Source organism: Nannobrachium achirus (genome assembly GCF_963921795.1).
Source record: "Nannobrachium achirus genome assembly, chromosome: 18".
In the NCBI taxonomy this organism is placed as follows: Eukaryota; Metazoa; Chordata; class Actinopteri; order Myctophiformes; family Myctophidae; genus Nannobrachium; species Nannobrachium achirus.
Window position 1 is genome coordinate 45,364,341 of NC_137825.1, and position 11,987 is coordinate 45,376,327.

Consider the following 11,987-nt stretch of genomic DNA (forward strand, 5'->3'; position numbering starts at 1 on the left):
TAAAATCTCACAACTGAAATATTTAGATTGAGACTTGGTTAGGCCAAGTCCTACTCTGATCTGTGAAAAAAAAGCACGAAGCCCCCCAGTGATAATTAGGATTTCCTGAAAGATCAGGTTCTATTGCTAGTTTGACCACTTCAAAGACAAGAAAATAGGCGATCTACAAAGCTAATCTTACAGTGCAAGATATGCTTCCAGGGAAGTGACGTCTATGGAATCCAACTGAGATCAGTTGTGGTTCATTTAGAAATTAAGATCCATTGCAAAACATTAAATTGCAAAACTCTTTATTTTGTACAGCAAAGATTAAGAGAATAAAATCAGAATATTGAAAAAAAATATAAGATAAATGAGATGAACTCCCATTATTTGGGAGGGGTGAAGACCATCAAGTCACTGGGACAGACACTCTGCCTTATCCTGTCCCTCAGGTTGGAGGTGAACAGGAGGAGGTCAGATTCAGCATTCTGGGCCTGAGAAACAAGCAGAAAAACTGTCAAAATAGTCTCCACTGAACCCAAAGCTATCACACCATTAGGGCTGTCACAATTATTACATAATCATCTTATTGCAATTGAGGTAGTCACAATTACTTTTCAAAATAGTTTCCATGTTGAGAAATGTTAATGGTTTCAAACACTTTCAAAAAGTAGTGGAAATAGCAGATCTACAAGCTCACAACACGCCGCGATTCTTGTAGATCGGCTATTTCCACAGTTGTCAAATATGTCAGCAATTTCTTTGTTTGTATATTTAGGTTGTGTCATAATTGCCATGTGCAACTCCAAAGCCTACAAGCCAAACAGAAATGTAATTGTCGACAACAAAAAATTAAATTGTTAATCACAATAATTTGAGTGACAATTAATCGTCATGTAAAATGTCATAATCGTGACAGCCCTACACACAATGTGAAATATGAGTAGTAGTCGTAGTTGGGTTAAACATTTAACCTGGCTTTCCTATTGGGGCATTTCAATATAGGTGCAAATAAGACGTTGAACAAAGTGGTGCTTAAGTGTTTAAGGGTTAAATTTGACGAAGAATAGAAAATCAAAGTGTGTACCTCAATAAAGGCAGCCTGTGGCAACTGGGGTGGGAATACCCGAGCCAAATCTGAAGTGAGAAAGACTGAGAGTGAGCACAACAGTGATTGACAGCCACACTCAGTGAATATGCAATTTCATGTGCTGGTTTAAGATTACACACCATCACCTTAACATCCATACAGTATGTGGTTCAGTGGAGAAAAACAGACGCGTGTAAAACCTTACCTGTGGGAGGCATAGCGGCATCCTCCTGCGTTCGCTCATCTCCATGTCGAGCGATCGGACTCTCCATTTCTACATCCACTGGCACAGATGTTTCCATGGCATTCCTCGGTGACAGGCTGCATCTTTCTGATGGTTGAAAGTACAGCTCCATATCCAAGCCAGGAGCATCCTTTAATCACAAGAGACTTGGTTACTGAATTGGTTAACTTGCATAGTTTATTTTCAGCTCAATGCATCGCAATAACCAATGCAAAGCAGACAGGCATGAATAAGACTGGATTCGCACAATAAACAGGTTGGAATACACGTCATGATGAACCTCTGTCAAGCATCAACTATACTGCTAAAAATGAAGAACACTTTGAGCCTATCATTTTAGCAGTTCCTCAGCAATATATGCACTGCTCATGAAACCCGCTGACATCAACCTAAATATTATAGCACAACTAACACTGGTCAGTCTCAAGTGCAGTAATGGAATTTTGATAGTTACTGCATTGAGCCAGCATAGAAAGGCAGACAATGTTCACCTCAACAACTGAGCAGTCTGGAGTGTAATTTGTAGACTCCTGGGCTCGGACCACTGTGGGCATAGACAGCACAACAGGCGAAGATGGCATAACAGGGCAGGGAGGCACAGTGAAGCTCAGGTCTGGTTCAGGAGCCTGGCTGGAGGGAGAAGTGGGTATGCAGGGAGCAGGAGAAAGCCTCGGCGAGAGTGGCTTTCCATCGACCTCAGGCTTTTCTTCTCCGTCACCGTCTTGCACTGGAGAAGCAGATTCGGGACTGCTGGCAGCAGGGGAAAGCCTCGGCGAGAGTGGCTTGCTGTCGACCTCAGGCTCTTCTCCGTCACCATCTTGCATGGCAAGTAACCGAGTGCAGGGGGTAACAGGCAGTGTGAGAGCGTGGCGGGAAGGAGTACGTCTACGGTGATCAGGGGAGGAGAGGTTGATCGGAGAGAGGTGGGACATGGCAATAGACTGGCGGGTCAATCTCCCACAGGGAGAAGAAGCCTGTGGTGTCACGGCAGTACTCAGGCGGCTCAATGATCCTGCAGACATAACCAGAGAATGAGCAGAATTAGGCAGTTTTACTGGTTTTCAAACCATTACCATACTGGCAGTAAAAATACATTTCTAACCATGATGCATGATTGTTAGCTAGAGAAAATGCAAACATTAATCTGTATCAGGGAACATTAAAATGAACATTGTTTAGAGCATGACTTGACCTCGATTCAAAAGTTTCCATTTAATCACATGAATCCAGCCCATGCACACAAGGTTCATGTTGCACAGTAAAGATTTCAGTCAGTGGCCTCTCCCCATAATATACAAGAGCACAAAGGGGGTTTTCTTTCCACTCTGCAAGCATTTCTCACCTGTCTGTTTTGCTGGGCTTTCCACCTTAAAGAAGCCACCATTGAAGACCACAGTGCCTGTGACCTGGGCAACTGTTGGGGCTTCAGACACCTGGATGCTGGGGTTGTCCTCAGTTTCACCAGCAGCCTGGGCAGCCTTCTCTGCCTGGGCAGCCTGCTGCTTGGCCTTCATGGCCGCCTTCACAGCAGCCAGTCGAGACTTGGCCTCTGCATTGGTGCCTGCCTTTGGAGCAGCAGCAGGTGGTGGTTTCTGAGGAAAACAAATTGACTCCCAAGTATTAGCAAAAATAACAGGCAACAGAATTGTTTCAAGAAGACTAATAAGGGGCAAATATGCAACAGATACCCCTACAGGCCAAAATAAACATCCCATGCTAAGCAAAAGGAACACATACAAAGAAAAACATATTTGGGAAGTTAGATCCAAAATAAACATAATCCCATGCTAAGCAAAAGGAACACATACAAAGAAAAACATATTTGGCAAGTTAGATTTTTACCTTGACAATCTTCTTCCGACGCGGTGGAGGTTTGTGTTCCTCCACCCAGCATCTGGCCTCAGCCTCCTTGAGGGCATCAAACTTCCTGAACACATCCTCAACCTGAAATATTTAAATAACTTAATGTACTATATAGTACACATTACATTAAGCATTTAACCCTGCCTAAAGATCCATATGGCCCCAAGCTCAAAACATATCACACCATTATTACCCATTAGTTCAGTTACACCATGCCAACATTTTTTAAGAGAATCTGTTCACACACTAGGATGAACTTTAGCCCCTACCTGGAAATATACCATCTCCCAGAAACCCTGCAGGTCGGTGCAGGTGGTGACCTTCTCCCCGCGTCCAAGCTCACAGTCGTCAACCAGTCCCAGAAACTGGCCAAATCGCTCCTTCATGAGCAACCTGGCCTGGCCCACTGCTGTGCGCATACGATCTCTCACTAAACACACGTACAAGAGGGAAGAGTTCAATTGATTAAAACTCTGGATCAGTCTGAATTAAACCTTGCTTCTCCATATTTTGTAAATGAATGCCCTACTTCATACTATAGGCTGTATCGGGTCACAAAAGCAGCAACATTTGTTGATCTAAAAGTACAACCCTGGCCATGTAGAACTGCCAATTTTGAAAAAGTGGTTAAGTGCATCTATAGGTTTTGAATACACTGAACCAATGAAAATTAATTAGAGCCGACTTAAAGGAGCTATAGTCAACTTTTTCTTGAAAAACGGATGCTAAAATAAAAATAATGTTTCGAAAATATTTTATAAAAAAATAAGCTTCATATGCGTTTCAATTAAAAAATGACCACAAAAAGCGTAAAATAATGATAAAATAATCATTTTGGCCCTTTGTTTACATTTACAGGGCCCGTACTTTGTTTACATCCTAGTCTGTAGACTAGGATGTACACCTACAATGAAAAAGTTGACTATAGCTCCTTTAACTACACCACCCATTGAACACGGATTCTTTAGACCAATTTCTGCAGAGTATCAGTATAGAGCATAAACATTCAAAGTTTCCTTCTGACCGCCAGGATATGCAAGATGACAGTCACAATGTGTCCCTCTGGTTCCTGTTGAGGACAACACTTATCTGGTTCCTGTGGGGACACTTACTCTCTTCAGGGATGGAGTCATCATCCACTTTGACCTCCCAGAGCTGACTGAGGCTGGTCAGCCTGTCCGTCTCAGTGGATACCTGGGACCTGATGAACAGAGGCCCAACAATGACAAACTGAACGCAAACACTCCACATAAGTTAAGACTTTGATTCCATTAAATACAACTCATTTTATACAATCACAATCTTGTACACAACTTCATGTCAAATACTTTGACGGTCGTTCTGCATCATTTTCTCACCTGAAGTATGGCACGTCATGCTGGGGCTCCTGGAGGTCGGCCGGAGGCTGAGGAGAGCGACGCGGGGATTTAGGGGGAGACGGTGCGCTCGTCTCAGCCGCAAAGAGAGGAACGGGTGGGAAGTCCAAGTTTGGGCTGGCAGGGGGAAAGCAGAGTAAGAGTAGTGTTCGTCAATACATGGTTTGGGAACTGACTATTTGTCACAGTCCTGCAAGGTCCGCAAAACCCAGTCATGTGACAAGCCATGACTCAAGATAAAACACACAAACCTGGGTCTGAGGAAGGTGTCCGCAGAGCGTGGTGTCAGCGGGTCGAATCTGAATGTGGAGATCCCAGCGGGGGCCTCAAACACAAACCCTTTAGGGGCAAAGGAGGAGGGACCAGCAGTGGTATTGCTGGCAGGGAGGGGGTCAGACGGGTCAGGTTCCGCCACCACCACCTCCCCCATCACCTCATCTTCCCCACTGCGAGTCGATTCCGTGTCCTGCTTCTGGGGCAATTCAACAGAACAACTTTACAAAGACTGCATTTTATCCACACATTTATCAATTCCCATTTATTAGACAATGAAAACACCACATGGACAAATATTTACATACATTATATTCAGCCTTTGGTGCCATAGCCCCCACACTATGCAATGCGCTTCCCACTAAAGTTCTTGTCTTTTAAAGGACAACTTTGTTTTTTTGTTTTTTACAACAAGGGTTCATATTTTAGATTGTAATTATGAGAAAAGAAAAAGTGTGTTAAAATGTTATTCATTTGCTTAGTTCTATTGTTTTATCGGGTTTACCATGCCAAAATGTGGGGCATGCGTACAAGTTGCTAAAATATGTATTTTTAGACACAATAAGCCAGCAGTTTCTTTGGTACGCATGCCCCCAACCACTGAAATAAGAATGTAAAACAATAGAAAGAAGTAAATGAAATAATTTTAACACTCATCTTTTATATTCTTCAATTACAATATAAAATATGAAGTTTATGATTGTTGTAAAAAACTAAAGTTGTCCTTTAAGTCCCATCTTTATACCTTGGCTTTTAGTTTTGTTTTACCGTTTGTTTTAATTTTGTGCGTTTGTCGTTCTGTGTTTTTAGCCTGTTTTCATACAGAGCATTTTGCTGATTTTCTGTGGAGCACTTTGTAAACCTTGGTTGTAAAATGTGCTATATAAATAAGGGGATTGGAGCATCTTATTTTATTCAGTGTAAAGCAACTTTTTGCACTGTCTGCGTGTATGCAATGAAATTGTCACCTCAGACACTGCAGGTACAGCATCAGCTGTCTCCTCAACCACCTCTGGAACAGTCTGGTTAACAACCTCCAGCACTGCTGGTATAGTCTTGTCAACCACTGCTGAATAATTGGAACACAGAAATGTATGTTGTTATCAAGTACAGCAGGGAAATAAAGTTACCAATTAAAAGTGTACTGTGATGTTATGGTATACCTCTCCTTCCTCTGCCAGTAGAGGGTGCTACAGGCTTAGCATTGCCTCTTGTCCTAACTGGAGGATAAACACCATTTTCAAAAATGCTTTGACAATCACCCACATTTTCTATGACAAAAATGCTTATGGCAAAAGGTTTTACTGAAATGCCACAAGACAGCAGAAAGTGTCTGTACCTCCAGCGGGCTTGTCCAAGTTTGAGCTGGTATGGACAGCTGCACGAGCCAATGGCGCTGCTAAAAGAGGAAGACGGATATTAGTGGAATCTTGTCGATGAATACATTTAATATTCAAACAGATAAAAGAACCACAAGGATGAATTAAACAGTAAATTAGCCATTTGTAACAGTACAGGTCCATTTAGTTTGTATTTTTATAATGCATCCTTATAAAGCAAAAATAACTTCAGTCCAAACATGGCTTCATTCTCAAGAGTGCAATTCTCCCTTTTGCAAATCCTGCCCCATTCTGCCCTGTTACTATGATGGGACATTTGACCCTGGGCAGATTGTTTTTATAGTGGCAGTGAATGGGATTTTTTTATTTTTTCATAGCCTCATTACAGCTATATAAAGTACCAAAGGAAAAACATCTAGGTGATATTAATAAAAAGGGAAGACAAGGTACAGTAGTTACATTGCAAAACAGGGGGTTTACCCGAAAATATATGTTTTAATTTGTTTAATCCCAGTGGTACAGAATCCTCTTTGCAGATTCTTTTAGTGGTAGTGGATGGGATTTTTCTTTTCTTCATAGCCTCATTACAGCTATATAAAGTACCAAAAAAAACACATCTACGTGATATTAATAAAAAGGGAAGAAAAAGGTACAGTAATTACATAGCAAAACAGTAGTTTCCCCCCGAAAATAAATGTTTTAATTAGTTTAATCCTCTGGATCAGAGAGAGAATAAAAATAGAAAGAGAAGCACATTGCATCTTGGGTAGGAAGAGGACAAGCCAGATTATAGTTCTCCTCAAAATAGGCTGGCTTTTCGTAATTCTGCCCATTTAAAATATATGTACCCAATCGTGACTCTTAGACCATTGATAAGGTCCATGTGAACTAGTTTGTTGAAGCTTATTCATTACAATGATCGCAAACGCTATGGTCGCGAGCGGCCTGGCCGTGCTCTGCAGTGCGGACAGCCGGTGAAAGACGGCTGCCACTTTCTCCGACTGCAGAACTCCACCCCCGCTTGCAAAAAGTGAATGTATTTTTCTGGTTGGCCAGTCAGGGAGTCTCAGGGACCAATCAGAAGGCTGACAAACGGTGAATTGGTTACCTCTAGGGACAACTTTGCCCCTGGTGGCAGCTTGTTGGACTGTGTTGGCCCTTGTTGTGCGTTGTACAGCTGGTTGGACCACTTTGGCCGGCTGTGGCTGGACAGGAGCAGTTTTGCTCCTGGTCACCCTTCCCATGACAGGCTCCTTTGGCTGCGGGACAAGATGGAGACAAACATACTGTTAAGTAGAAGTCAAAGCTCATGCAAGTTGACATAAAGTACTGGGGTTATGGAGTTACAAGTCACCTGCTGGTCCGGCTTTGTTGAGCCACGTGTGACCCGGGTCTGGGGCACGTTCACCGGTGCCTGGTAGGAATAACTAATGCATTATTCTATTTAACAGTGCAACTAGCATTTTCAGCACGAATTAATAAAAATGTATGGCTTTATAAGCATGATCTCTATGACAAAAATCAGTAGAGACATTTTCCATCTTGAAAAGGTCTGCCTTTAAAGGGCCCCTCACCTCCCGGGGTCTGGCAGCCGGAAGCTGGAGGGGGAAGGTGTCCTTGGGGTGGAATAGGCCAACCTTAAAGACACCCTTACGTTCCTTCTCCCGTTTCTCCTTCTCCTTCTGCAAGAGCTTGTTCTCCTTCCATCTCTTAAGCATCTCCAGTCGTTGTGTGGCAGCAGCGTCTGTGCAGAAAACCATCTGGTCACAAATATCCTTTTTTGAGGGATATATAACCTTGAATTTGACCTAGATACACTGTAGGGTTTTAACTTGCATTGACACAAGCGAGCCTTACCTTTAGCCGACTGCTCAACATTTGGAGCCTTCTCCTTAACATTGGATATGTTGACCGCCATGATAGAGGCCTCCAGTGTCGAGTCCATCTCGGGGACCTGGTCGAGCTGCCGGCGGAGGTTAATGGCACGCTCCCTGTTCTCCTTCTGCGACTGAGACTTCCTCCGGGAAGTCTTCAGCCTGATCATTTCGACACTGGTGTCTCGCTGACGCAGGCGAGCAAACTTTCCAGGTGCCTCCATATTGTGTGGATTCTGGTAGAGTCAGGTTAACAGAAGGTGAAAAATTGATGGTAAAGGCACATCATTTAAAACATCTTGCAGATAGGATTTGTGTACTGTAAATGTGTATTTCAGACTTGTGCTTGTTACAGTTCAAATGGTCTGACTGGTGAGATCCTTTTTTTTTTACTAGCATTACATTACTTCCCACTAAGCAGTAAGCACACCGTCTAAAAGTGGTCTAATAGTGGTTGATTGATTGATTGAAGAATTTATTAGAAGTTTGCAATAGAAAAAAGTACAGTTTCATGACAGTACAAATCACTGGTACAAGGTCAACTAAAAGGAGATCCTAGAAAGCCGAGGCTTATTTCCACAGGAACCACACTTTAAGTATCTCATATAACATTGAAAGACAGACGGATAGAACATAGTACTTTATCTAGGATAATATCAGTTTCAAAAGCATAACATCAAATACAAAAGGCAGAATACAAAGAAAAAGGGGGGGGGGGGGAGCATGGGGGCTTAGTCTATTTACAAGTCACGGGTAGCTGCTGTCTGAAGGTGACTTTTCATACCAATTTTGAAGGAGGCTAGGGATTTGCTCTCCTTTAGGGCTTGTGGAAGGGCGTTCCACATGTTGATGGTATAGCAGGAGAACGAGTTAGCGCCTTGTTTAGTGTTAAATCTACGTTGATGATGATTAGTGGAGCTGCCTCTGGTGTTATGATCGTGAACATCCTTGACCTTTAAGAAGTAGTTTGTCAGGTACATGGGAATCTTGGAGGTGTAGTGTATCTTGTACACCAGGCCCATTGCAAGATGCTGTACTCTGTCAGCTACTTTGAGCCACCCCACGCTTTCGTGGTAATGCTTGGTATAGATTTGAACGTTTTTTAGTTGTCTAAACTTAGACTAGACGACTAATAGACTTCTAATAGTCGTCTAAATGTAGACGGGCTATATTTAGACGACTATTAGAAGTCTATTAGTCGTCTAGTCTAAGTTTAGACAACTACAAAACTTTCAAATCTATACCACTATTAGACCACTTTTAGACGGCGTGCTCAGTGGGTTATTAAGACTAGACTGCTTGGGAAGTTGGGATCGGTTTAAGGCCCCTTGAGAAACTTAGGGAGAACTTTAATTGTTTTAATACTAGCAGCGATTCTCCAGAAACGTTGCAATACGTTGCTAAGTTTAATGTGAACGTGTGTACTGCACTACTCCGTCCGATGTTACCAGTCAAAAACACTGCACAACTACTACATTTAACAAAGTTACAATATTGACGTAAGTTAACCGTTAACGACAAATACCAACCTTGGACCAAGTCTGTCAGAGATTTCTTGGCACCAGGGCCGAGGATATATAGTTACAGTAGTAAAATAAGTTTCTGGCAAACAAACTAAACTAGACACATAACGACGCTTTCCGTGTTGCTAACGGCTAGCAACGCTAACCTTAAACAACAACCACTTTAACAAACGTGGTCACTACTTTACGAAAGCTCTAGTCTAGACCGTAGATTTAGGTTGTTGGAAATGGTTTCAGAGACATCACAGTTGTTGCACAGCACAACACATCTTACCTTGGGACAATAATCTTCTCTTAGTTTGACTTGTTGTTGCTTCCTTCTCCTTCCACGCAGCCGTCTTCCAGGATGGATAATAACATAACAAAGATGGCGGGTTAGATTTGAAACCGTCTACAGAGGCTTTTATTGGCTGCACCATGGGCCGCACGCTGTGTGCTGATAGGCTAAAGAGAGTGACAACACGGAAGTCCAAAACTCACGCGACCACCACAGCTGGTGCCAGTTTATAGTTATTATAACCTACTATGATTATAACCCTATGGTTTATACTGATTGATTGATTAATTGATTGGTTTGATAGAAGACTTTATTAGAGGTGTGCATAGGAAAAGGTCCAGTTTCATGACAGTACAGTTCACTGATACAAGTGAACCTGCAATTGTTTCAAAAATGTTAAGGTTCATCATTATCAGATACATGTAGGCCTACTCAACTTATTACTGGACAATTACTCAAGTTATTGTCCAGTAGGAGTAAATGATCTCGCCCTCTCTCTTATTGTTTATCCCCAAAATGACTGTCCATATAGCTTTTGTAGAAATGATTTGTAAAATAAATATAAATATAAATTCAAATGGGCATGAAAATGTGTTCTCAGGGGCCCACTATTCTGGAATACCTCAAAAATAGGCTACTCAGTCTTTCCAAATGTAATTGAAATATAAATATTCTCTGCTAGGTTATATGCAAATCTTGTTTTCTAAACTACATTCAGCCCCCCTGCCCCAGTTACCAAACTGGAACACAAGCTGAATGGTCTTTTTGTTGGGTTCTCTGTCCCGATTGAATAACATGTATAACCCATCTGAAAATGTATTTTCTGTTTATAAAGAGCTGGAAAGACAGAGACCTAGGGACCACTATTACTGAACTCTACACACCAATGATTACTATCACAATTATTTTAAGAAGCGGAGGCTGCGGAGCATCCTCTCCCAATTCTAGTTGTGTGTGCACATCCGTTAAAGCTGTGTTGAAGGAAGCCGAACAAAAATATGCTTTATTCTTATGTAGCCAATCTGTTCACAAGACCATTAAGAACCTTTTAACCTTGATATCACCAGGCCCGAAAATATTAAAAGGTTTCATTTAGGCAAGAAGGGCTTCAATGATTAGGATAATTATGTGAAAGATTTCTATTTATCTTTGTATCTGTAGGACAGTTGCTTTCAGGCCACTCTCTCTGTCTTTGCCCTTTTTGTTGTGGGTACTTAAGAAACAATGGACATTCTTATTGTGCATGACTTGTCAATCCCCCAATTTTACCAGCGCATCAATGAGATGCTAAATGTGAACATGCAAGGCCAAATCAAACTACGTAGTTAGACTTGAACCAGAAGCACATTTGAAGGTAATACGTTTCCAATTTAAATCTGCTGAGCCCACATGATGTTATGGAAAACTGTGGAAGAGGAAATGTGTATGGCTGTATGCCACCTTCTGGAAACCCAGGACTAGTAATGCACAGTGCCTCTTCTGTCATTAAACAAAATCAGTGATATTCATATTCCACTCCTTTATCCACTCCTCATCAATATACAAGCAGATGTTTCATTCAAGGGTGTTTCTATATCCATATGAAGTAAACCGTGCAGTCAGGGATGCTGCAGGTGTGGCCAGTTCCACAATGACTGAGATGTATAAACCAGAAAGATTTTTGAGGTCCCTTTGTGACTGACTTTGTGCACATTCATTTGACATAGCAAAGAGCTTGCGCCAGTTCACATTTTTCAGATTTTAACAATTCCTATCAGTAATGATTGCTTGGGAATCTGCATAATAAATGGAATTTGCTATAACTACAAAATATTCCACCTTACAGAGGGACACAAGAGAAGATTCAAAAGCAAAAGTGCTGTGGGAGAACACACGTGCACAACTGGTCCTACCCACATGAAGTCACATTTTGCCCAATCCAGCCCGTGACCTAAAATGAGTTCGACACCCCTGACCTTAGAGGGAACATGACCTGCCATTTTCTCAGCTGCGGACTGAGAGGGGGCCCAATCACTGCGTGTGTGACGCAGTTGGTTGGTCAGTCTGTCATCAAGATGGACTGTGCAAAGGTGACCACACACTGACATCAGCCAGCTTAGTTGCAGATGAGGTTCCCACATCATAGCAAAATTGTTAGTGATAAAA

The 11,987-nt window shown here is 42.1% G+C and overlaps 1 protein-coding gene across 1 annotated transcript; it reads right to left on the reverse strand.

Annotated features, from left to right (window-relative positions):
• Nucleotides 1-368: 368 nt before the first annotated feature.
• dlgap5 (discs, large homolog-associated protein 5) lies at nt 369-9,903 on the reverse strand (the record flags this gene model as incomplete). The annotated part of the gene is made up of 18 exons (XM_080747464.1): nt 9,840-9,903; nt 8,026-8,278; nt 7,743-7,912; nt 7,523-7,582; nt 7,277-7,427; nt 6,168-6,227; nt 5,992-6,048; nt 5,797-5,897; nt 4,807-5,027; nt 4,538-4,672; nt 4,292-4,380; nt 3,449-3,609; nt 3,159-3,260; nt 2,659-2,908; nt 1,808-2,328; nt 1,278-1,446; nt 1,070-1,119; nt 369-476 (listed from the first exon to the last, which is right to left on the reverse strand). Exons 2-18 carry the CDS (start codon nt 8,264-8,266, stop codon nt 369-371), a joined length of 2,646 nt encoding a protein of 881 aa, XP_080603590.1. The 5' UTR covers nt 8,267-8,278; nt 9,840-9,903.
• Between the last annotated feature and the right edge of the window lie 2,084 nt (nt 9,904-11,987).